General features: G+C 39.2%; 2 protein-coding genes across 2 annotated transcripts in view; both read right to left on the reverse strand.

Annotated features, from left to right (window-relative positions):
* The window catches only part of lyst (lysosomal trafficking regulator), a 64,820-nt gene extending 55,935 nt beyond the window's left edge, over positions 1-8,885 (reverse strand). Inside the window, exons 1-2 of the mRNA XM_028468100.1 lie at positions 8,825-8,885; positions 7,195-7,450 (exon numbers count right to left, since the gene is read on the reverse strand). Coding sequence (XP_028323901.1) covers positions 7,195-7,275 — 81 coding nt within the window. The 5' untranslated portion in view covers positions 7,276-7,450; positions 8,825-8,885. The remainder of the gene's footprint in view (positions 1-7,194; positions 7,451-8,824) is intronic.
* A 2,597-nt stretch (positions 8,886-11,482) lies between these two features.
* Positions 11,483-27,450, reverse strand: nid1a (nidogen 1a). The gene is made up of 20 exons (XM_028469210.1): positions 27,035-27,450; positions 25,026-25,328; positions 24,730-24,956; positions 24,354-24,634; positions 24,061-24,201; positions 23,638-23,889; positions 23,233-23,433; positions 22,917-23,150; positions 22,600-22,737; positions 22,021-22,149; positions 20,327-20,470; positions 19,611-19,730; positions 18,513-18,728; positions 18,244-18,416; positions 16,308-16,434; positions 16,060-16,231; positions 15,816-15,973; positions 15,615-15,738; positions 14,945-15,057; positions 11,483-12,044 (listed from the first exon to the last, which is right to left on the reverse strand). Exons 1-20 carry the CDS (start codon positions 27,236-27,238, stop codon positions 11,917-11,919), a joined length of 3,585 nt encoding a protein of 1,194 aa, XP_028325011.1. The 5' UTR covers positions 27,239-27,450; the 3' UTR covers positions 11,483-11,916.
* Positions 27,451-27,636: the final 186 nt, after the last annotated feature.

The raw sequence follows: 27,636 nt of genomic DNA on the forward strand, positions 1-27,636 counted from the left end.
TGTTGTTCTAACTGTGGAGATGTTGGAATTATTGAGCGTACATGTTGGAAACAAAACCTACATCTAACTTTGCAGCCTCCAAACGGCTTTGCCTTTACAAAAGGAAATGAACTCGACTTGTACAGCACAGCTGTATCTATGTCGTTTTGACCGTCTATCTGAAGTCCCTTGAACACACCAGCTCTAATAGCACATGTTGGCATTCACATATCACAGCCTTCATGTAAGCACGTACACTGATGTGTGTTCACTGTAGGGAGGTATGAGGTTTTCACTGAATTCAACATCTTTTACACACACTTTGGCTGGTGGCAATAAGACAATTACTTATAACCCTAATTCTGTTTCTTCTGCAACTTTTTGGCTACTTCTAAAGAACTTCTATCTTCCAAAAAAACCTGTGCTGCCTCTGTTAATGCATTGCGATTAAACCTTGACTTTATGCATAAAAGATGAAACTAAAATCAAATGCCTCCTTTCAGACACAAACCTATTCAGTCTTTCTTAAAATAAAGTTACAATGGGGTCCTTCCATGTCATTTCAACAAATTGTCAAAACAATAAATGACAAGAAGACACAGAGGCAAGCTGCAATGGACTCATGTAAAGGAAATAACCCAAAGTTGGGGTCCAAAACTAAAATGAAGAAATCGCATAAAGAAAAATAGTTTTATATTCCAAGAAAAAGGTCATCTTTATACTATACTACATAGATCAGATTTTTTTTCTTCTTACATTCCCACATGCAGTTATGGGCCAATGAAAATAGTAAAAAAGTATTTCAGGGGACTGTCACCCAAGAACCAATGCATATACTGTATGTGACTAATAATTAGTGATTTGAACAGTCGAGATCAAAGCTGATCAAATTACAGGGAGCTGAGGTTGTTTATTGAAGGCCCAAGCATGTTTGAGCCCTAAACTATTTTCCAATTTTGAGGGGCTGGTATGTCCACCAGATAGAATGTATAGCAGATGTTTTTGTATATTCTGAGAGAGTGGGTGGAGCTGCATTATTTTATCAAAATTCAGTTTCATATGTGATGTAGTTCCTGAGATATTGAAATATAAAAATGGAAGAAAAATATGTTCATTCGATCAAACTAAGAATTTACAATGTTCCTATTGAGGAATCACAGAACAATTAGTAAAAAATTCTGAATTTTTTTTAGACCGAAGTGCGTGGGCCATTTTTTGAAATGACACGGAATGACCAATTATGTCTTTCGTTTTTCTTAAACTTGTTAAAATGTCAAACAATCCAATGATAAAATGCTCTGTTTTTTGTTATGGCTGTGCTTGTCGTTGCAAAGATCTATATATAAAACTGTACATCCATAACTGCTCCAGACACCTAAGCAGTACGCACATTAAAGCTGACCCCATTAGACAAGCCACACAGCTTCAGGAGTTTTATTCACAGAAAAACCAAAACATCACATTTCACTCATAGAAAGTGTGAAGTTGCATACTTTAGTCATGGACTATAAAAGTCAAATTTAAAAGCCGAGATATGAAGGTGAAGCAGCAGCCATCTTCACTTCCTACTTAGTATTCCCCACATTTGCGTCACACTGTGCTCAACGACGAGTTTAATCTGCTTTAGACAAGGATTCAGAGCTTTATCGCAGAAAGAATGTGGGGGGAAACAGTGTTAAAAAGGTAAAGACAGATGGTAAGGTGGAGAACATGTGTATCACTTGTACAAAATACAACAAATTAAGCAATACAGCAAAGGAAATCCTTATTTTCAACTGCATCTTATCACATACACAATCAGATTAACACCTAAGAGACCAGAGCAGTACTTACTTAAACAACTTTAGTTGCTCATTGTCATGCAAAGATTCCCAGTGAGAGTAAATAAAAAGCCGCCAACTGTCTTTTACTGCAAGCACTTTGGAAGCAAATGAATGAAAAAAAAAAAGTGAAAGGCTTCCACATTTTCTCTGGTGTGTAGAAACATCCCATTAGCTCATAAAGGAACCAAAAACTGAAAGCAACAGAAGCTGGTGTGTTGACTGGCTCCTTGCCAGGCAGCCATTCGACTAAATTGACTCTGCTCATCAAGATGCAGAAAGACCAAACTGAGTGGAAAATGTCTCCTCAGATTGTTCATCAAAAAAGTACCTTAGGCAAACATCCTTTGATGCAAAACACACCAATGTGACACTTTTAGCTGCACAAAAGGAGAAATTTGTCCGAAACTGAAATAAAGACTTAACGCGAGTAATGTGGTTATTTGTAGTGTAATCCTCAATGCGAACACTGCTAAAAATAATTCCTAAAACAGTTGATGAAAGAAGGTTGGTTGCAATTCATACTGTTTGTTAACGGAGGTTACTGAGCGGGTACGCATACATGACGAATAATCCGACTCCAAGCTCCCGTTCTCAGGGGGTGCATATCAAGTTACGACGTCTCCTCACTTCAGCACACCTGACTGTAAGGCCAAGTCACTGGCTGTTTGAAATGGCATACTCCAGTCCGTACTGTGCACTACGAGTACATACTGTCTACTATGTACTATAAGTATGGTTAGGAGGATTAGGATGGTGACTGTTCCCACTTAAGTATATTTCCCAATACTTAAGTTTCCCAATATGCATTTTGAACCTATGTCAAAAACCTGAAGAACACATTTCTGAGATTTTTGGAGACCTGCCATTGTGCTACTGACTAAACTTCCAGTTAATTTCAAAACAAGAGCCCTATTTACAAAAGGATTCAAAACCAATGGAAGACAAGAAGAGATGCTTTTGTTTTGAAAAAGGGGTGTTTGATTTTTAGCTTGAAGCCCGTCCCAGGACAATTTTACATTCTGCTCGCAATGCATCATGGGGCGATTGAGTATGACTCATGTGCCCACCAGGGTTGGGGTCAATTACATTTTTTAATTAAAATGACATCTTCAATTATTCCTGTTCGATTACAATTAAATTACGATTACAGCCCCCAGTGTTTTTTTCCCAATTACAATTAAATTCCTATTATTTTGTATCCTTAGAAAGTAAACTACAATTACATTCTCAATTACAATTCATCACAATTAGTACACCTTAAATAGTTAACATAATAAAAGTTAACCTTCCTCTGTGTTAGCTTTCTGTTAGCATCTCTTACGATGACTAACTGGTCATAAATCAATGAAAATATAGGTTTTATTATTTATAGTGTGAGCGTCTGAGCCTTTTTTGTGTCAGTATATTGCTAGATTTATATATTTTTGAATGATAAAATGTGGGAAAGCATGATATGAAACATATTTTAATAATTGTTAACTACACATGTGCAGAACTGTAATATGATTCCCCAGTTTATGATTACAATTAGAATTATAATGACCCTAACCAAAATGCCCACCTTGCATACTTGGCAAAATGTCCCGATATAGTATACATCTGGGCATTTCTTGTGTACTCAATATTTTCATACTATCGAATGTGAATGCACCACATACTCATTCATCAGACTTAGTATGAATAGTACGTCTTATGCCATTTTCAAACACAGCCAAACTTTCAGATTCAGCTGTTTTGTACCAAGACAAGTTTTAAACAGCCACACTGATCCACCAACACCGACTGCTGATGCAGCATTATTCTACTGAAGTATAAAACAGGTTTTCTACGGCCTTAGCTGCTTTCCACAGAAGATAATTTATATCTACAATGTCAAGAAGGGAATCAAACAGGGAAAGAAGATGTTGGTTAGTCTGTATTGATAAATCTGAACTTTGTTACCATGCCGCCCAAATAACAAAATTATCAGAGTGGGATGGATTGAAATTCTGACTGAAAAAAGGATGAAAAACAAAAAGATGAGTGTGAGAGGCCGCTGGCAAAGAGGTTCAGGCTTGTTGCGGAAGAAAGATTTTCACACTTCAGTTTCCAGTAATTGCTCTGATTGCTACTGCTGGAGAAAAGTGTTTGTTTACCCTCCACTTTTAGCAGCCAGAGGTGGAAGTGGACGACGATTCCTCTGTTGTGTTCACTTCAATGAGAGGCGCTAAAGGATGGAGTAGAGTACGAACCTGCGGCTTGAGCTAGAGAACGACATCATTTACAATAACACAACAACACTACTGTGTTCAACGAAGTGTCACAGGCTGGGACCAGTGGGGAAAACTACAGCTTCAGCAAACTGGAACCAATAGCTGTGCTCCCAATGTGGCTCAGTGCATCAACTAAAGACAAACACATGTAAGCAACACTGTGATGATGGTAAAGTCTACCTGTCTACACACGCCACCCCCTTCAGCAGACCCTCCTAGTTCGTTTCTATATAGTTACTGTCATTGTTATAAGGTAATAACTGGATATTTTTTAACTTTCGAGTATGAAGACAAAAGGTTTTAGTGGCAAAAAAATGATGATCAAGTTGTCTAAGGAATTTCTGTTCGTCCATCAAAGCTTGATTTGTAATTTAGTTGAGTATAACTATTGTACATTTACATTTTTATGTGTTGTATGTGGGTATGTACGGTATGTTGATATATAAAACTATGCATACTTTTCTTTTTCTTTTCTGTTATTCAATTATATTATTTTTGAATCCTACATGGAAAAAAAAGGTTGATTTGAACCTCAGAACTTGAGGTTGATTTTGAACCCACAAAGGGGACATTTGCAGTTTCAAGCAGCAGATAAAATAAAACAAAACGGCATAATGAAAAAATTAAAAAATAGAAGATATATGTACACACATGGGTAGGGATGTCACGATACAACTTTTTTACTTCCAATACGATACCCATATTGCATCCTTGAGTATTGGCCGACACCGATATCGATCCGATGAGATATCAGCACAAATCATACATACTTTTATTAATTATTTTGTAGTGTGGAATGTTAGAAAAGACTTGATCAAGTGATGTTGCTCAAACCAAGAACAATAGTCAGCAATTCAAGTTCACTTCATTTATTTTTTACTGTCAGTATATGGTGGGAGCAACTGAGGGCGGGGACAAAAACAAAAGCTTATCGCAGCGCTTATATCGGAGATTTTAGATGCAGTCCGATAAAATCCGATAATCGTTTTCTGGCTGATATCGGACCGGGACACCCCTACACATGTGCTTGTACACAGTACGAGAGAGAAAGAGGGAAGACATGTGGCAAGAAAGGACATTGCACAATAAAAATATAAAGGGAATATAAAAAGGAAGAAATATATTATTTTTTCAGAGTTTTTCCAGGTTTATTTTGCATTTATTTTATTTGTATTCTCTCTGAGTTGTGTTTTAAGAAAGAGGACTCGTAAAAACCACAGGCATCTGTTTGCTTTATTATCTTATCTGTCAAATTGTGTTGAATGCCACCCTTTGTAAACTTTGTGCGATTGTTCGAACAAAAATGCAGAAAAATAAGAAATTATCAAAAAAAAAGTTGCTCAGTGCAATCACGTGCTCATTTCTATCTATAAGAAACACACATGATGGGCCAGCTCTGAAGTTTCTAACTTCACACAGACTGGCGTGATTAACTATGCAGTGAAGCGCTGCTGAACACCAGATGTGATGATGACAGGGAGGCAGTCGTTATTTCAGAGAAGGAAAAAACCTGAACACTTCCTCATCACTCATCAGGACTTATAGCTGCCCTGTTCTTGAACGGAAAAAAACACAAAAGGGCTAGTTCATCTCTGTGTGTGTGTGTGTGTGTGTGTGTGTGTGTGTGTGTGTGTGTGTGTGTGTGTGTGTGTGTGTGTGTGTGTGTGTGTGTGTGTGTGTGTGAATGACGTCACAGCCTGCAGTCTCTCTAATCCAAGTCTCGTGATGAGGCTGCTGTTGGTGAAAGAGGAGGAGGTGGGAATGAAAAGAGCAGCAAAGATTTGAAAGCGATTTTACAAAAATAAAAAAACACCTCGTCATATTGGAGGAACAGTTTGTGTTTACACCTGTCTCCACTTCTTTTTGCAATTACTGCCAAGCCTCCTCCTGCTTGATAAAAGTCCCATATGTGTCAACTCATCTTTAGTCTCTCGAGAGGGCCTGTGGCTAGTCCTCAACACCACTGAGAGTATTTCTAAATTAAATCTATGACAGACGCTCAATACCTTTAATATTTAATTAATTAATGATCAAACACAGACTTCTACATTTCTCTGGGCCATGTGCAAAAAACATAAGATTGAGGCATTTATGCAAACCATCCAATCCAATTAGGTTCATGACTTTTTTTTTTATATTTAAAGATGACAAACAGGATTTCCCATTGTAGGACACTCTATAAGATAGAAGGCAACTCCTCACCGACATTTGACTTTTTACCTAGTGTTTACTTCCCTTTGTACATTAAAAAAATGTTGCCCACTCACAAACAGCATTTTGAGTCCTGCATATAAGACCTGGTACTGCTTCTGCTTGTATTATTATCACATTCTATTCCTGAGGCTTAACTTAATGCCACTGTCACTCTGTAAACACTAGTGTGCTTATTCCTCAATTATGCATCTTATATTAAATTGTGCTTGAAGTCATTAACCTGATTTTATCAACAACAACAACAACAACAACAACAACAACAAAAATCCACAGGAAAGTGAACTAGAAGACAGACAAAGGAGTCCAAACTATGCTTTAGTGAGCTGTACACCTGTTGGTTGAATAATTTGGATATGCAAAATACAAGTTTTACACTTTTATTAGGTGGAAAAAGTGTTATATTACACTTTAAGTAGGGTGTAGCAATCCGACATTAGCCAGAAAATGAATATCGGACTGCATCTAAAATCATCGATATAAGCACTCAGATAAAAATTTCCACTCCAGTACTTCCAACAAAGTTATTCAATTATAGAATACTGTAGATATTATGTTGGAGGTTAAAATGTATGTAACCAATTGGTTATTAATAAATGGGTCAGATTCTCTTATACCTACTGTTGCTGACTATTGTTCTCTGTTTGAGTAACATCACTTGATAAAGCCTTTTCTAACATTCCACACTACAAAATAAGTCATAAAAGTATGTATGATTCGTGCTGATTTCGTATCGGTATTGTATCGGAAGTGGAAAAAGTTGTATCGGGACATCTCTTTGTCATTAACGACTTTTTGTTTAATATTATAAAAACCAGGGTGCTTCTTGGAGGTTTTTCTGAGACGTCTGGACACATTAATGATGAAAACCAGCTCAAAAAAAGAAGAAGAGAGAAGTTGATATTATATCGCTATTCTAAGCACCATACCTGTAGATCTGCTCCCTGTAGCCGACAGTCCATGTACTTCTCCCAAGCGAATGACAGGTCGGTCTGCACAGGACTGGCCATGTCGTCCACACCTCCAGTTCCAACACCTGCCCAGGTGTTCACACAGTCAGGGGACTAACAAAGCCCTGTCCTGGGCTCCTTTCCGGTCCTCCAGGTGAGTTCAGGACGCGCTGCTAGTGCGGAGTGTCTCATAGCCTCTGCTCGTGCTTTTTCCTGCTACTTTTTCATTCAACTCCTGCACAAACACACCAAGAGCCAGAGGTTAGCGGAGTAGCTACCGCTGTGTAAGAGCTCAGCGCTGGTTCTCACACTAAAACTAGTTCATATGACGCACCTGGACCCGGGATAGACCCACAGCCAGAGCCCACCCCCAGCAGGCTGACACACACACACCAAAACACACACGGCTAGCTCCCCTCGCTAGGCTGCTGTCACAGGATGGGACCGGAAACATAAGGCTGCCAGTTTTCATTGAGAGGTACGCTTTTCAAAATAAAAGCTCCAAGAGCCACGCATTGTTCAAGCTGTGCACGTAAAAGAAATGGTTGCAGTTCTCTGATGGATTATTTCATTTTATATATTTTTTAATCAGTTTCACCTGTAATCAATTAACAATTAAATACATACATCATATACCTCAATTGCCTTATTTCCTGGAAATATTCCTTAAAGCATATATCGTTCATATGAACATAAGACAGTTATTATATTATTAAAGTGGTGGCGTATGATTTAATTATGCACAATTTGTCAATTTGTTACTTCTCAATTCTAACAGATGTCAAAAACTCACAGATAAGCTTAAATAAAAGGCTGAGAACGTTATATTAATGAATCTTTGGCATACACATTGTGGAAATGCTTCAGGAGACACTTGTTAGCTGTTTTACTCAATAAAAGCACAATAATGTTTAAATATATGACCGACTATAACAAAAGAAAAGATGAAAATGCAAAATTTACAGCTTTTGGCATTATTAATTATGAGAAATGTGTGCGTAAAATAAACCTAAATAATTTCCTAAGACATCTACTGTAAATACGTATCTGGCTTCAAGAGCCCAACACACTAAATATACTTTAAATATTTTAATTTGGTAAAGTATGTGGAATATAAATAACCTGTTGACTTTTCTGTATTACTATGACTCAGAATATGTTAATGATATTAAAGTAGATTTAAAATAACGTACACTGGGTGTAATTTTCTCTTGTAGTGCGACAGCCTTCACACTGACCGATACATACATGGATATTATTTTGAAAGTTCTGCATTATCGTATTGTTGTGGCTTGACGATGTAAAACACACGAGCGGCTCAATAAACTTCCACCAAAATATCAGTATTAATGCAGAATTATCCACATACGTGTGGCTTCCAATGGTGTCTGTAACCTGTGTAAACAGACAATATGTTTCATAGGTTTTAGCGGTGAACAGTCGCTACATTAGCGACATTTCTTGTTGTTGCCTCGTCCTGTGGCAGCTGTCAGGGAATGTAACAGATACACATTAAATAACAATAAACACACAGTGTTGGATAAGGCTGGAGTTCTCTTAACAGTAACAGTAATGGAGTCAGACAGGAATAAATAAAACATACACGAACCTTCGTTATGCACCAACTAAACACAGCTAATGCTATCCTCCGAGCAACACTGACAAATGAGGGTTTTTCAGACCTCAGCTGTGACTGAAAGGCAAACACCGTCATTGCCTTTCTGCTTACTGACGCTAACGAAAACGTGTACACTACTACATATATATAAATTAACATTTTTAATGTGGAAGCGTATTCTATCCACTTGGAGAAAAAAAATATAATTTTGGGGCTATTTTTTGTTTTTTACTTCTACAATTTTACCTCTGCTTTTCAGAGTAATTTTTCGTGCTAATTATTTAAAAAAAAAAAAAAAAAAAAAAACTAAATTTTTTTTTTTTTTAAATTCTGAAAAAAAATTTTTTTTCTTCTTTTCTTCAAATGAATGCAATACGCGTCTGTATTTTAACACCACATCCTAGATCTCAATAAATGAAATATTCCAGTTGAAAATCTTTATTTATTACATAGTGGAATGCATTGAGAACATAACATACGAATGGTCAATGAAAAATAAATCAAAATTCCTCTGGCGGTCTGGATTAAGAATCAAATAAAAAAAATAAATTAAGAAAGCAAAACTGGGGTCACAGGCTTATCTAATATCTGAAATTCCTTGAGACTCAGTAGGTTGTGTGGCCTCCTCCACACCAGGGTTTTTCAACCTTGGGGTCGTGACCCCATGTCGCCTGGAAATAAAATGGGATCGCCGCAAATGTCTAGTAGTAATAAAATAAAAAAAAGGGATTAAAAGTATATATATCTTTTTTTAAACATACATTTAAAAAAATGCTGTATCATTTACATTTATGTATCCATTTTGCACATTTAAAACAATACATAACACAGAAATAGATATAGTGTGCCTTTTTTTTTTTTTTTAGGCATGTGACATTTAAGACATTTTGTACAATCACACACATATCAAATATTCCTATACCCACACATCCAAAAATGTATACACAAATTATATCTTGTGAAAATAGTTATACAAAAAAATATATAAACTATTTAATTAGACCCACACATACTTAACATACATACCTCATCTGATTAGCATGCCTGATCAGATACTAAACAATATAATCGCAATATCAATTCTTAAACATTTCATCTTTACAATTACAATTTGTTTCCCAGTCAGTATAACTTCCTAACTGGAGAGATTGATTACCCAGAAATGTGACTGACTTACAGTATTGTGTTCCCTTTTTATTTTCTTATTAGCAGTGTATTCTAGACAAACAAAACTACATTTAGTCAATATAATATGAGTAAATTTCAATAAAAGTGGGTTATCCTTGATTGCTTAAAATACAGTCATGTCAGAAACATTTTTGAAAGAAATAGTCGGAATATTAAATTCCTAGCAGACAAAATTGAGGGCGAAAAGAGACAAAAGGATTTATTGCACCGCTATAAACACGCCCACTTACTAAAGTCTTGCTCGTCATTGGTCAGTGTAAACATAAATTCCTATTAAATCAAAGCATTTCCGCCGGCGAAAGGTGGTGCATTCAAAACATCTGTACATATTAAGTCATGTTTGTAGGCTATACACTGTTTTTTTGCGGGCTCAAAACGAAGATATTTGCGTGAACATTGAATTATGATTTTCTTCAATGTTGTTGATTAACCTTTGTGTGAGCGTTTAAAGGTTTCTCACAAATAACACCGCAAAACCAAAGAGCTGTAGAGGTAAGTTTGTAGCTTAAATGGCAAATAAAAAACATTTTGAACTCATTTGAGATCAAGGTATTGATTGCTTAATATACTGTATTTTAGAAAATGTTAATTATTATAAAATACACAAAACAGACGGGGTATAGGTCAATGAATAAACAAAACACATTTTTATATTTAGAGAACGTGTTTAAAAAATATCACTGTTGTTCCTGGAATTTTATTTTATGTAATTAAAAAAAAAAATAATAATTTTATTTTCGATCAAAGGCTGTTTTAAAAGTGAAAAAAAACCTAACAATTTTGGTATCACTACGAGATTTACTTAATTTTTTTTTTTTTTACGGTATTTCTTTGAAAGGAATGATTGGACATTTTTTCCTGAGTTTGTATAAAGCACCTGAATGCACCACTGACGTAGGCGTCTCCCACGCACGCGAAATGTGTGGGTGTTTTTATGTTTTTATTTTATTAACCTTTGCACAAGTTTTATTCTTTTACACTATCTTTTGTAGACCTAATCATGTTCACCTCACTCAATATAAAAACTATTTTATTTCTAAGTATTTGATTCTCAGTTGGTTTAAATGAATAAATAAATAAAAATAAATAAATTAATAAAATAAAAAATAATAATAAAATAAATATATATATATAGGCGAGCATGTTGACAAAAATAAACCACATTATTTTTTATCATTATAGCAATAACTTTTAGTAGTAGAAAAATCTGTTTTGAAAAGCAATCAGAAAAATTATTAGAAAAAACGATCGCGTAAAAGTTTCCACAAAATCGGCCTGTATTGTTCATAATTACTCATGTTTTCCCAGTTTAAAATTATTATTATTTATTTATTATTAACATTTTTGACCATGTTAGGCCAATGTTTTTTGTTTTTTTTTTCCTGGAAAACCATTACTTGTAATAACCAATCGTCAACCCATAGTGTCACTGTTTCACTGCTTTAAACTCGGGAGCCCAACAAGTTAGAAAAATGTTTATTATAACTGTGTCCAACACATCTCATCAGCTTGTACAGACATGTTCAGCCTCTTTTCTACAGTAACATTGCTACAAGATGAGCTTAATTCAGACACGTCACAGTGTAACACATCTCAGATGAAATATCATTTATTGTTGTGATGAAGTTCACATTAAATTATAAATCCCTTGAGCTTTTTCTCAGTTTATGTGCACTCAGGCAAGACAAAAACAAAACAAAGGTGTTTATATTTACAAATATCAAATGCAATAGTGACATTATAAAGAGGAAAGCATAAAAAAAAAAAAATGCTGGTGAGTATAACACTGAGCTTTAAAAGCACCATAGGTTCGACTCCTTTCAGTGGCATTGTCAGCAGTTATAACTTTGTAACACTATGTGGGCAAACATATGAACAAGTACTGCCATCATGTATCAGTATCCGTCTCTCTCCACACAGCCCACACCCACAGCGTTGTCTGGACATTTGCAAGAGCGGCCGGCCGGCGTTGCTAAACAGAGGTGAGTGCAGCCCCCGTTGTTCACAGAGCAGTAGTTTTGCCCTAATGGAGAAAAAAACAAACCCAAATAAATAATTACAAACTCAAGTCAACTTGAACAACCCCAGGCACTTGTGAAAATCCCTTTGCTCCAGCAGCAGGAAGCCGCCTCTTCACTGTTTGTTATACATGCACATGTAACATTTCTAATGGAGAACAGACTCCAGATGTTGGAGGCCCTCTCCCTTGACTTCACATTCCCTGGCTTTATGCATGCAGTGTTATCTAGTTGGGAGGAGGACGCTTGGTTCTTTACTTTAACCATTCGTCATCCTCTCACTTCATAATAAAGACTAGCGGCAGAATTCCTCCTGTAGTTTTTTGGGTCGAGGAGGAAACTTACGGTTGTTTTGGGCTCACAGATGTTGCAGAGGGCACATGGGCCATTACACAGGGCCGCCTTTTTCTGTAGCGCAGACGGAATGGATCAAAAGACAAAACTCAAAAGGCAACCACTAATAGCTCTGGGTTAATCCTCAATCAGAGCTCAGAGTTGAACAACATGACTCCAGATCAACGGGGTTGTTGGGGATGCTTTTCCTCTGGGATAAAAAGGTTCAATTATTCTGAGTGTGAGGATTTCCTTCTGCTATCCAACAAAAAATCCCAAGTTTAAAGTGGTGCCGCCCATGTGGCTGCCTGAAATAAGTCATCCTAAAGCCAGATCAATAAGGTAAAGTAAATAAATAAAATGACTAATCGCCCTGTTTGGGGTTGTGGTAGTTCTGACGTATTCTCCAGTTAACTTTAGGTGCAACACTGGGGACACCATTTATGAGTTGCCAGTCCATTGCAGGGGAAACCCACAAAGGCAATTACAGGCAAACATTTTACTCCTACATCCTTTTTATGACTCAAACTGACCTCTGTGGCCTGTTTGAGGAAACCATATAGCCCTGGGAAAACCCACATACTTTGGGAGAACATGCCAAGTCTGGACAGATAGGCCTAGATATGAACCTACAGCCCAAAGCATCACTGACCTCCACTTCACAAAGCGTCAGGTTTTTAAAATATATCAGGTCAGTGGTAAAGAGTTTACCTGGAGAAAGGTAAATATAGTACAATATACTGGTAATCTATAATAATATCTAAACGAGAGATCTATATAAAGAAATTAATGCAAAAACCTCACTCGTCACTCAGCAAAAGGCGAAGTTTATAAATCAATACTTGGAACTTCTACCTGAAAATATTCAGAAACTATTTATTAAAAAAGGTGAGACTTAAAACTTGCGAGACAAAATGAACTTTTGGTCACTGCACGCACGGACAACCAAAAAAAAAAATCTTTTTTGTGTCAATAAGCGGTACCAAGTTGTGGAACAGTTTATGTGTTGAAATAAAAAAAAAGGTCTGAATTTAAAGCAATTTGAGGAGGATTTTCCCGAAGTTTAGAAAAGAAACTCCCTCTCCACTTTTTGAAGAAAAATGCAAATGCGCAACACTCTAAGGAACGCCTATTAAAACGTGTGCGAGAGAGCGTGCACGAGCTCAGGTTTCCTCGTGCACAGCTCTGTTTACAAGTTGGTGTCGGCAGCGCTCATACAAGCTTACTTTCCAAAAGAAGATTTGCACTTTTCCTACAATGTCAGACTTGCCACCGGTAAGTGAAAAGTGCACATGTGCAGCAAGCAAAAACTAGTTAGGGATGAGTATGTACAGAGGCCTTACGTAAACATATCACCAGAATGATTGACAATTAGGAGGACTAATAGTTTTGATGATCCACCTGGAATTTGAAGCCAAAATAACATCCTCTACAATACCTTTACAGTTTAATCTTCTCGAAGCACAAGTGTTAAAGGGAAAAAATTGTAAATAAGTGTGTATATACTTGTGTATGTGTGGACAGATGAATGTATAGCGGATTACATGATATGTATAATTATATAGATATATATCAATGAAATATGTGTATATATATATGTATATTTGTAATGTAAATAGGTGTTTATAAAAATATTATCTGTATATTACTAAATATTACAAGGGGTAGGATCATCTTCCTCCTACTCCTTTTCCAACATGTACAGGCTTCATGAGCAGGGTTTTGGAACCATTATTTCTCTCTTTGCTTTGTTTGATTTATTATTGTTTTCTGATTATTATTATTATCATTATTTTTTTCTATTGTGGTAGATACACTGCTGTTGTGTTCATATTTGAAATAAAAATAAATCAATCAATCAAAAAACATTTCAAAGGTGCAGTCTGCAACTCTTTACTAAAGCTGTCACTATGTAAGGACAGCTTTACATCAAACTCGTAGTTTGTGTGAAAAAAACAGACTCATTGAGCCCCCCCTGCTGCTCCTGCAGCCTTTGGCAGATTGCCAGAATGCACCACGCAAAAAGAACCAATCAGAGCCAGGATTGTGTTTGATGGCTTGTCTGACAGCGGTTGCTCACAGGCCCCGCCCCTTTCCCAGAGCTAGATCGCAGTCTTTTTTACAGTGTATGGTCTGGAGGAGTAGAAGATGGAATTGGTGACTTTTCTGTTTGAAAGGTAATTACTGCTGCTTGATTTACATTATGTTTGATTTGTAATTGTTACACTAGAACTCTGTAGTGCATGTGTTCATGTGCGCGCAGCAGCCTCCGTGTGGGCTGCTGTAAGTGACACTGTGTTGTTGCTACTGCTGCTGCTGCTGATAGATTGGTGTGTGCACATTGAGAGAGAGAGAGCGCTGCAGTAATATGCTTTTAACAGAGCATGTTTTATTACTGTGATGTTGCTGTCGGACTAACGTTAGCTTGTTAGTTTCTCTGAGGGAGGGAATTTGGACAGTTTGGAGGCGGGGCAAGAGAGCAGCAAGGAGGGAGGGGTAGAGAAGGATCTGAAAGTTGCAGACTGCACCTTTAAGGCCAACCCTTTGTGTGTTATCAAAGGTGGGTCAGTACCTGAAGGACACTGGGAATAGGCAGTGGTGATCCCGTATAGCTTGGTCCGTTTCTGAGGCTGCATTTCATCCGACTCCTTGCCAGAATAGCGGTCCACGGCGACCACGGAGTCCCTGTGGTAAACATACAAGAATTTAGCAGCTTTCCAGACTGTGAAATCATCCCACATCCTTGTCGTGTGTTTTTTATTTATTTCACAAATAAAGTTTGGCCACATTGAGTAGGGGTTGAAGTCAGTTCCTTAGCTAGAGTTTTTGTGAAGTGTTGCTGTGAGTGCCTCCCCCACCGACAACACTTCTTAACCTCCCACAGTCCAGGCCGGATCACAAGGAGGCCCTGAGCAGGTCACTCACTGACGCCCAGGCTGAGAAATTGCAAGCAGCTGTCACTTTTCTAAGATTCCTCTTTCACACACACACACACACACACACACACACACACACACACACACACACACACACACACACACACACACACACACACACACACACACACACACACACACACACAGTACCACAGATTCTGTAGGGGAATGGCTTCGCTTGAAGAGTGGGGACTCTGTGACCTTTGCCCTAACCTCCTTCCCACAAAGAGCAGGAATGAAAGCTTTATTGTGCCTTTGATATTAACATAATTGTGTTTTCTTGTAAGGATAACATCAGTCTCAAACCTTTGCCAGTCCGTGTAGTAAATATTCTTCCCATAAGATGTGACTCCAAAGGGGTACCTGATCCCCTCCATGACCTCACTGCGATCCCCACGGCTTGGATTCATACACTCCACTTTATGAGTGCCTGCAGGGCAGAGAATACTTAGAGATGAACACAGGGCAGACACAGCTTGATGGATGAGTCACCTGTCTGAAATCTACCTGCGTCTGCCCAACAGAGCAGAGAGCTCGGAGAGTCATAAGTTAAGCCGTTTGGCAGGCCTAGATTGTCTTTAATCAGAACTCTCCGGTTGGATCCATCCATGTAGGAAGTCTCAATTTTGGGGGCTTCACGGTTCCAGTCAGCCCAGTACAGATTTCTGATAGAAACAGCAGGTTAGACATCACTGAAACTAATGGTAGAGATTGTGACTAACCTAAAGGTTTTGTTTTGAGGACGACAAACCCATGAGGAGGATCAGTGATGATGGCTCGGGGGTTGACCAGATCTGAATCGATGATGACTCGGCGCTGAGTTCCATCCAATGATGCAACCTCAATGCGATCTTTCAAAGAATCGGTCCAGAACATTGTTCTCCCCAAGTGGTCAATGGCAATCCCCTCTGGGCTTTCCAAGTCTAAAGAAAGGAGGCGTGATGCAGGTTCTTATATCTTATCATAACAGGTTAATGACCAAACTAAATGTGACAATACCTGATCTGATGACAGCGGTGGGCTCTCCTCCCTGAATGCTGGCCCTGCTGATTGAAGGCGATGTGATTTCCGTCCAGTACACCATCTTGTCCACACAGTCATAAGCTACTCCGATGATCACCTTCTCCTGCAGATGGGGACAAACAAGACTCTTTGATATGAGGACAACTTCCTTTAAGAAAGAGTGGTCAGAAAGAAAACAAAAACCAAAGAGCAGATGTGTTTTTTGACATTTATGTCTAGACGGTAAACTAAACAAACCCAGGCCGAACAACTTCACAGGACTTCAGGCACGGCTGGTTTGCAAATCAGCGTAACAAGTCATGCGGATTGCGTTTCCAAAGATGTAAGACTGATGTTAGCAATTAGCGTGAGTACCCCCATGTGTCTCAAACAAAGAGCAAGCCTTGAACGTATGAAACAGATTGGAAAGTCACAGCGCAGGCATCCAGAGTGCGGATTGGTTGTGTATTTATTTTGTGCAATCCTAATGATATAAACAGTTCTGAGTGGAATCGCTGCTTCTTCCGAGAATTTCACAACATCTTTCCCGTCACTGACGGGGTCTAAACAAATATTGAAGTTAAAAATCTGCCAAAGAAAATATATTCACATTTCCACACAAGCTACACAAATATATTGAAATACCATTTGGCAATTCTACATTTAAGCATGAAGACATCTGCTGGGTCCACACTAAATCTGCTGTTAATCTCCAGTAACCATTCAAGTACATCACTATATGCTTACAGTAAGGGAAGTAGCATGTGCACCTTAGGCCTGCTGTATTTGGTCCACTTTAAATAGACAAAAATATTGTTTTTCAGAGTCCCCTTTACTTGGGCAGGTGTGAACACACTCCTTGAATTATGGTGCAAACTTTAGAAATGATCTCTGATTTGAATTTCAAATGACAAATCAATAAAATCAAAGCACAGACTTCTTGTCGTATTATGCTTTATCTTTACAGAGTAGCTGTTTCCTTTCGGTAGAACTTAGAAGTCATTCTGTTGGAAAAAAAAACCTTGCTATTGGAATAATGAGAGCAGTTCAGAACAGAATGGGGAAACCGGCAGATGTCATAGACCTAAAAATAAGGTAGATTACTATATAGTCCATATATATATACCCCGCAATGAGCCACAGTTAGAAGTATGTGACGTTGTCCATGGTGGCTTGGTCTGGGTTAAAGTGTGAAGTGTGAAATCAAACCAAACCAAATATAACCAGGTGTTAAAGTGCCTTTAAAATGAATTCAATCATAATAGTAGTAGTAGTAGTAGTTTTATTTATGTTTTGAAAGGTGTGATTGGATCAAATAGAAACACATGTAAATTATTTGAGTATTTTTAGGGGGAAAAAATAAACATTATTAATGGGTTGTGATAGCGAAATTACTCGATACAAAGCTTGAACTCTATCTCTTTCTCTCTACTTCATTCAGCAATTATAGATTTTAGAATATAACACTTTTTCTTTCAAGCTACTGGAGACTATACTTTTTTAAAATCCGATAAAAACATAGTAATAGGTTTCATGGATCAATAAATTGAAGATCAGTTACTGGAAAAAAATGCAAAAGGTTGAAATTGCCGCTCAAAAGTTTGTTTTGATCTCCACTGTAAACACTCTCTTATTGACATTGTCAGAAAGGTTTTGTGCATTGCATTGTGGGATGTGAAGTCCCATAGACAGATAGACATTTTTACTTTATTCTTATTGTGATTTCTTGTGTTTGCCCCCAAAAACTCTGCCAAAGTTACTTTCCAACACATTTCTAGTGTTCTCACTGACTGAAAGTTGTGGAAAAACAATTGGGGATGTTTATTCTGAGGTTTAAAATCTGTTACTTCAATATATTCTGGTTTTCTAATGCCTTTCCTTATTTAGAAACAGTTGACATTTTCTCTGGTAAGCAAACAAAGCAGAAACTTACAGGAAGGTGGAGAACAGCCTTGGCATCTTTCTTTTTCATATCATAGCCTTCCAGTGGGACATGATCTATCCTGCCGCTCTGAGCAAACAACAGGTGCGTTCCTGGGGGCAGGGCATCAACGTCTGGCCGTGGTGGGGGTCCAACAGGTGGTGGCACACCACCATGGTCAATACCTAATTTAGACAAGTAATGAAACATCAGGGGTCTGAAATTCCACCCAAGCCCTTTCTTTCCACACGTCCAGTGTCAATTGGGAATGGTTTACTCACACATGGGCGTACTGCCTGGTCCAGTGCGAGTCCCTGGGATTTCCTGTCCATTGCGGTCCACGCACCAGCAGTGTCCTGTGCTGCCGTGGCACTGCATGGGCTCATAAGCACCGTGTTCATCACATGCAGGGACGTACTGGCCAACGGGAGGCCGGGGGCCACGAGGGGCATTCAGGACACTCTCTCTGTGAGTCTCACACTGTGTCTTTGTCTTCTCTGATGATCAGAGTGAAACAGAAGCTCCATGATAAATGGCAAACATGCTATTTTTACTCCACTGTACAGTGTCTGGTTTTCCTAAATTTGGCCACAAAAAACATTCTACATTGTTCACAAAGCATTAAGAATGAAATGTCCAATGAAAGTGGATGGGAGCAAAAAGTTGGACGGGCATTAACTCAAAGTTAAGTTTAAAAGATACAAATTATATGAGTACAAGCATAAATGTCTGGAATTTTGTGAACAGTATGATATCTTAAATGTGAAAATCAGACAAACAGTGTAGGAGTAGTTAACCCAGACGTCATTGCCCGATCTCATTAGATCTCAGAAGCTAAGCAGGTCTGGGCCTGGTTTGTAGTTGGATGGGAGACCACTGAGAATTCCAGGTGCCACAGTGGGGGACAGTCACTCCATGGAATCTGTCATTGTGTCCTTGGGCAAGGCACTTCACCCACGTTGCCTAGTATGAATGTATTGAGTGAGTGTTGGTGGTGGTCGGAGGGGACAATGGCGCACTATGGCAGCCTCGCTTCCATCAGTTTGCTCCAGGGCAGCTGTGGCTACAATAGTAGCTTACCACCACTAAGTGTGGAGTGAAATCATAATGCCTTAATTCTGTAAAGCAACTTTGAGGGTCCAAAACAGCGCTATATGAAATTGAGAAGAAAATATAATAATAAAGGACCAGGAAAACAACACCTGGCAGCTTCACACTGCATACGGAATTCGCAGCTGTGATTGATAACTGTTTATGTTCTGTTTTTTTATCAACAATTTTAATAAATCCTATGATAAAAACCTTCTTATATAAACTCTTGATAACACAAACACTGTTAGCCGTAGTTATTAATACAAGCTAGATATGTGAGGCTTTACCAGAGGAGCAGTAGAATCCATCTCCACTGTATCCTGGCCTGCATTGGCACGTGAAGGATCCCTGAGTGTTATAGCATACTGCGTTCTGATGACACCTGCTCGGCTGGCACTCGTCTATGTCTGTAGGGAGAACATGGAGTGAACGGAGGAGAAATCACAATGTACAGATCAAGGTGTCCTTTTATGGTTTGATTTCTGTCCCCGTAACAGTTCTTGGTGACTGCAAGATCCTAGTGTAATAAGCCCGTAAATGGAAAATATGAGTTCTACCGAGGACTGGTCATAAAGCATAAAGCACTACAAACAGACACAGGAACGGTACGGGAAGTTTCCATCTGCTTTTAATATTGCACTGCTTAGGTCCCGCCAAAGTTATATAACCAATGTTACCTCCCACAGTTTACAACAAAGTCCTACACCCCCCCACACACAAATGTTAAAGGCTAAGGACTATTTTTGGCACCATTGAATGATTGCAGAATATTAAATCCCACAAGTAGAAATAAACTAAAACTAAAACAACTATGTATTTTAGAAAACAGAAAACATTGACACGTTTTGTTACCTGTCTAAAACATGAATCAATTAATTGTTAAGTAGAAACATCAACTTTGCTTTCTAAGTTGAATAAAGCTGATTTATCCATAGACACTGTATTTGGTTTTGATATCTGGCATGCTGGAGATGATATGTGGAGTATTTTTTTCTTGCAGTACCTTGGCAGATTCTTCCGTCTCCTATGAATCCAGGGAGGCAGGAGCAGATGTAGGATGAGCCTCCCGTGTAGCTGCACTGAGCGCGCTCAGGGACGTCACAATCATGGGTGTTTTCCTCACAGGAGTCCACGGGTCGATCAACAGCTGCGCCAATACAAAGGAAGAATTATTTGTATCGTAATCCCAATTAACAAGTTGGTTTTTAAGAATGCAGACAAACTTTTTCTCAGGAGAGAGAAAATTTTGCAGCATTATTTCAAAAAATTGCAACAAAAAGAAAAAAATATGTATCTTTATCTTGTGAAATATAGAATGGAGCAAGGGAAGGGTCCAAGTATCATGCTCACAACAAATGTATTCACAATGACACAATATTGAAGTGTAGTCAGACTTTAACATTGGTCCAAGTGAAAGAATAAAATACTACAGGGTATCTAAAGATCAAAACCATGACTTATAGGGCACACAGCAGGGGTGAACTAACTGCTAAGCTGCAGGGTCACTAACCCAGACTTCACCATGATGAAAAAAACCTTCAGATAACATGTGCTCCACCGACTTCCAAGACTGCCTGCACTGCACACATATGGCAGCAGAAGACAGTTTTCCAGCTGTTTCCAGTTCAACTGATACTGGAAGATGAAGAACTGATCCATGGTCCCAAAGGCTTATTCACTGATGTCTATATTTGTGTTATTCTAGTGTCACCTCACGTCTGACCTCACCACCTGTCTCTAAGCCAGTGGTTCTTTTCAGCCCGCAACCCCCAAAATAAAGGTTTCAGAGACCGTGGACTCCCACTATACACAGACATGAACATTTAAGAACAGTTCTGTGGAGACAGGACCATCTATAAGGGGGAATAAAGGGAAGAACTATTTGGGGCCCATCCATAAAGTCAGCAAAATGTCGGGCCATTGTTCTATGAATCTGTGATAACCACATATATCTATTTATCTGAATAATATCCACTGTTATACAGGAAGTTTATTATTATTTGTGCCCTAGTATATAGTCATCCTAAAGATTTAAATCCTTGTTTTAATCAGAGATAAAATGGGTTAAAAGTGACCAAAAATGGTGGAAAAGATGGTGAATTGGAATTTTAAAAACCACAAAAATAAAAGTCTGGCCAAAAACTGAGAGAAAAAATGGTAAAAATGGTTAAAAATGTCAATATTGGCTGAAAAGTGGCATAAAAAAGTCGGAACAAATAGTTTAAACTGGCAAAAAATGGCCATGACAAACCATGAAAGTGGTTAAATTGGCAAAAATAAGCATGAAATATGAAAAGAGATTAAAGTGACAATAATGGGTCAACATATGCTACATTTGGTGAGAAAATTGGTGGAAAGGTGTTATAAGTGCAGAAAAGGCATTTAAATTTGATGGAGAAGTGGCAGAAATCAGAGTAATGCAAAAATGCATTAAAAGGAGCAAAGAAAAAGTGATGAAAATAGGTTAAAATATGGCAAGTTCAGTGTAGTTGCAGAAAAAAAAGGGTAAAATTAAGCAAAAGTCTAAAAAAGTCTATTGAAATGAATGGTAGCTAGGTTTCTAAAGGGAAGAGTGCATGTTCCACTCCAAGTTTACCCAAAACACAACAATGAATCAATGAATCATTCCTAGTTAAACCTAATACTGTAAAAGAATAATGAAATTATATTTTACATTATTCAAATAGAGACACTTGCCTACACAGGTCTGCCCATCGTTTGCGAACAGATACCCATCTTCACATTCACAGCGGAAGGTCCCGGGCTGATTGTTGCAGATAGCATGGAGGCTGCAGATCTGAGGATTCTCTGTGCACTCATCAATGTCTGATAAAGAGAACAGAGAGTTACGCACTATGCTGATAACACCCACCCACATTAGTTTGAGTTCTAAGGTTTGGGTTGGACAAATTAGTGTCAGATGTTAGGAGATTAAAGAAGACTGCTTAATTAGATATCAGAGCTTATTTAAGATAACATCTGTCTGAAGGGGTTCCTTCCTTTTTCTACTGTGTGAGCTTTTCCTGTTTGGTCTCTAATGCAACAGGCTTAGTTCTATTGAGTACAAGCTGGGAACGATTGTGCACTTCTTTTTGACTTCACTATAAAGAACGTCTTTATATAGTCAGGGTTGAGTGTAAGATGAGATAGCTGATACGAAGGTTGTAGGATGGAATTAAAAACTGAAAACATCATCAACTAAAAAGGCATTTTTAAATTCTCAACTACTTCAAAAAATGGAAATATTTTGCGTTTAAGTTTTGCAGCCATTCCTACCATAGCATAGACGTCCATCGCCATTGAAGCCAGCAGCACACTGGCAGGTGAACTGGGATCCCTGTCCAGGCCGACAAACAGCGTTGGTGTCACAGCCGTGTCTACCAGTGAAGCATGGATTCTCCTCTGGCTGTCCTCCTAAAAACAAAAGCATAAAAGTGTTCATTTCTACTCTGAAAATATATAAGAATTACCATCTCCAGAATTTCCAACAAATCCCAAACCATTGATAAATGTGTCTCTTGGTCAGGATGTTTAAAGAAGGAAGGATGTGAGGTCAGACTGAAACAGAGACAAAATAATCCCTACATCCTCACCATTTACGTCTCCTATCTTGTTGCTCATGGCAAACCGGATGAGTTCATTGTTGGCGTCATGCATCACAAAAATCTGATCCACGCTGAGCATCTGAGTGGGCTTGATGTCTCTCAAAGCCTCATGGTGCTGGCAGCTCTTGAAGGTGATTGTTTGACGCCACTGATAGGTCCTGGTTTCGGTTGATCCATCGGGTAAGTTCACGACGTAGTCCCGCGTTGAGGATGAAGTGATCACTGAAGGACAGGAGGGGCACATTGGTCGAAATTCCGGAAAAGACATCAAAGACAAAGAGATACAACATATCCTGTGACTTACAGTTGTTGCTGTACTGGTAGATCTCTGAATAAGGGCCAATCTCTACTGTTGATCCTGGAGGTACCTCTTGAACCCGGCCCTCCAGGGCAGTGCTCACGATCAGATGGTCATGCTCATCAATTCCTTTGAACTCCTGGTTGATGGTCAGTTTCTCATTCCCCGGCAGAAAGGTCACCTCAACCTGACGTGAGAACACCCCCCCTTCAAAGCACACAGAGGTTAACATTGAGACGCTGGCCCTGGATGAACCTTTGCTCAGCATTCTCCCTCCATACTGAGGTAATGTGAGGAGAATTCAGCTTCAGGGTGAGGGGAAGCTGCAGCTGTACGACAAGCTGGCTTTACAGCACAACAAGGAGTTGAAGTTGTTTGGTTTTTTTTAAAGAAGAAAAAAAAAGGTCTTACCAATAACACTGAAACCATTCTTGAAGCCGGGCTGCTCAAGAGCAAAGGCCCAACCAATGGCACCACCAAGGGCTGACAAGGGCTGAAGCGAAGGCCCCAGAGACGCTGGGATGTCACTGATGGCGATGTAGGATCGACCGTCATTCACCACAACATATGAGTGGAGATCATTGCTGGAGAACTCCACTTGAGTGGGAGAGTTGCCAACAAACAGTTTTCCATACACTTTACCATTCATCCTCTGTGGCTTTCCTGCAATAAATCAAAACAACATTTCTGATAGCAAGTATATCCATGTCGTATTATTTGAATGATGCAATATCCTGTTAAGAAAAACAATACATAACAATATATTGTAAACAGTGAGGTACCCAAACAGAACATCCTTTGAAGGAGGGATTTTAAACAAGAACAGATGCATACCCTCTGCCACACATTGTACCCCGTTTCCATAGTAGCCAGGCCTGCAGTGGCAGCAGTATCCAGTGGAGTAATCCTTGCAGTCTGCAAACTGGGAGCACTTATTTCTGTTGTTTGTGCATGTGCCAAGATTGTATGAGAACACTAAAAAAAGCAGAGATATGTTTAAAAAGTTATTATTTACCAGCTCTTTTGAGATATTGCAGAGTAAATACAACCTTAGTAAAGTGTACAATAACGGTGGCTGAATACATGAGTCGCCAATGAAATATATGATGTAAGCGTGTGAGACTTACCATCTACATTTATATCTGAGTCATCTACCACCACTACTTCAGGATTCTGAGGGTGAGGTGGCTGGTATTGAACTGGGAGAACTTCAACCTGCCCCGCATCTGGCTCATAGGGAAGGTACTGCACTTGTCCTTCAGTGTCCGCAGGTCTCTGTGCATCCAAAGTTTCTAGTAGTGTGGCCTCAGTTGGCAGCTCAGGGACCTCACCTGGAGCCACGTTGGTAAAATAGGGGGAAGTGCCAACCTCATATACCCAAACACCTTGCATGCCTGAGTTGGTCTCCCTGTGAAGGAAAATGTGTCGGTTACAAGTGACAGTTCTTGAATACTTATCAAGAGAAAGGCTGAATTTATACTTTTTGGGGAGGTGTTGACTTACTCTGCTAAAACCCTCACAGATTCCTCATCATCCGTGGTAGTGCGGTAGTAAGGTCCCTGGCTGGAGAAGATAAAACCTTGCACCAGGCCCTTGCTAAATCCAGCATGCATGACTGCACTACTGTCTTGGAAAGGTGTCGAGGAAAACTGTATTCCATCTCGTGCGTAGAGGACTAAGGCATACGAGGAAGTCGCCAATGATGCAATGACCAGCTGGAAGGTGTTTCTCTGGATAATGAAACATAATGTAGTCAATAACTACTTCCAGCTTGGATCATAGCAGCCTAATGAGCTCACCTTCTTGTTAATGCCATCGCCTCTGGTTTGAGGTTCATTAGAGGCGACATCCAACCAGGTGATCACCACAGCATGAGTGGGGTTGACTTCATCATCCAGAGGGAAGGCCCTGTTGATGTGCTCTGATGCTTGACGCAGGACTTGAGGACTAGTGTCTTGTCTGAAGAATACTCTTCCCACACCATCACTAGTGTCCAGGTCTCCCTGCAGAGGTGCAATCATACCAAAACTTGCCGGCATTTTGCCAAGATACGTCGACTCATCTGTTGGCTCTGCTGTGGCGACAAATCCATTGGTGTTGATCTGAAATGAAAGGCTTGTGTTAATATGTCAAGCATCGAGTGTGAATCTGTGTGAGTTTATTAATGATAAAACCAGAACCACTACACATCAGAAACAGACCCAGTTTACTTTGACACTTTGATATTTGCTCAGAACCCTATTACACTAATGGCCCGAGTCAGCTGCCGTGTCCGACCACAACACTAATGAACAAACTCCATGCCATTTAACACAACATTTTACACTAATGATGGTTCACATGCAAGGCTTGTAAAACCTTGAATCCTGTCCTGATGTCAGAAACACACACTCGAGGCTCCTTCACTTCCTGGCTGAAGGAAAGCGGCACTATTCCTGGCTACAACTGTACTCCTTCCTGTTCTTGTCCCTGACAAGCAGCCCCAGAGAGCCCAAAGATAATCTTCATTACAGAAACTTCCTGCTGACATGAAATGAAATGAAGAACTGGGAAAATGATCAGTGATTCTGATCTATGCAATCTCAAGCTCTTTTTTTTTTTTTTTTTTTTTAAGGATTTTTTTGGCTCTAGTGGCCTTTATATGACAGTTGCTTGACAGGAAAGGGGGTCAGAGAGAGCCGGGAATGACACGCAGGAAAGGGTCCCAGGCCGGGAATCGAACCTGGACCCGCTGCAGGTGAGGAACTATAGCCTCTGTACATGGGGCGGGCGCTCTACCCACTGAGCTAAACACCGCCCCAATCTCAAGCTCTTTGTTCACACTTGTAAAAGTCCATAAAGTCTCTGATTTCCTACTTTTAAAAACTGTATAAGTAAAAATGAATGACTGTCCCCCCTTGAGGGCCCAGACAGTTTATGGCTGCCTCAAGCATTAAATACACAAATCTTTAGACCATCTTGACTGCAGTAGTGAAAAATGTTTGTGGTGGATGACATGTAGCAGCGGAAACCCCCAGAGATGGATTGTTATGAGAAGAAATGTAAAATATTGAGACTGCGCATGAACAAACAAAATAAATAAATAAATAAATTAAAAAAAATCCTATATAGCAATGATTACACATTTACATGAGAAATACAATAAATAAAATAGAACTTTCAGTTGTTTTACAGTCCAATTACCTTTATGAAAAGACAGATACATCCATGCGCAGGACTCTTTCAAGTTTTGGTCCCTCTGGGTAATTACTCTGACTGCACAATTAAACAAGAAATTAAGCGCTCTTCTTTGGAAACAGAATTACTGGGAATAAAGGGTTGCTTGTCTGCCCAGCACAATGATGCAGATTCATTTTAAAGCACCACAGGATGTCAATAAATAGCCCCGAAAATGACAAACACGTGAGGGCAGACATCAGGGATTATTGGATGATGTTTTACTCAAGATGTTTTAAACAATCGTTGCAAGATCAGGGTTATTTGTTATTGTGTCAATAGTAAAGTGATCACCTCAAGAGACGCTGGAAGAATGTGTGGACGCACGCATTCCAGCAGATATCACAAACTCCCTGATAAGGAAATCAACATCTAACATGTTCTCCACATTGAGAGAAACAGCCTTTCCCAATCGTAGACCTGTGAACATTTCCAGGAATTGTTTCCAGAACTAGTTTAATGACAGTTTTTAGGTCTCGTCCGTGCGTAATTGCGCAAGTGTGCGGGTCAGTGAACTCTCCAATCCTGCCCAGTAAACCTCGTTCTCCATCCAAACAAAAGTGGACAAATAATATTGTAAAGGTTAACTTACAAAGATTGTTTTGAAAGTGCCATCATAAAAGAGAATAGGCTGGGTAAGGTCCAGTCGGTGCGTTCGGTCAGTCCCCGGTTCCAGGGACTGGTCTCTGGCGCTCGGTCCGTATGGAAGAAACTCATCTCTCTTTATGCTCTGCACGGCGGTCAGGAAGCAGAGAAAACTCGCACACACGAACCATCTTTGGTCGTTCCACACCATGGTTCCTGTAGAAGCGGCTGAGCAGTCCTGTGCCGGGGAGCGACTGATACAAGCCGCTGATTGTGGATGGAGGCGGGGGCGGGGCGCAGCCCTCCGACACGGGGACAGCAGGAGAGGTAGCCTATACTTTTCTATGCATGGAGTTCCCAAAACAAATTCCTGGAATTTTGCGCTGCTGTGAGTGAGATGGTTTGCTTTAGGTCTGCACTGGCCCAGTTAACCACAGGAGTGGGACAGGACTTAAAATGACTGATTGAGGACAGAGAGAGAGAGAGAGAGAGGAACTGTTTAAAAATTCTCTTTTTTTTCCCTTTCTTTAATTTATTTATTCATTTTTATTTAAAACAGCAAAACCAGCAATTCTCTTTTCTTTTCTTTTTTTTTTTTTTTTAAATTTA

Source organism: Gouania willdenowi, chromosome 15 (genome assembly GCF_900634775.1).
Source record: "Gouania willdenowi chromosome 15, fGouWil2.1, whole genome shotgun sequence".
Classification (NCBI taxonomy): Eukaryota; Metazoa; Chordata; class Actinopteri; order Blenniiformes; family Gobiesocidae; genus Gouania; species Gouania willdenowi.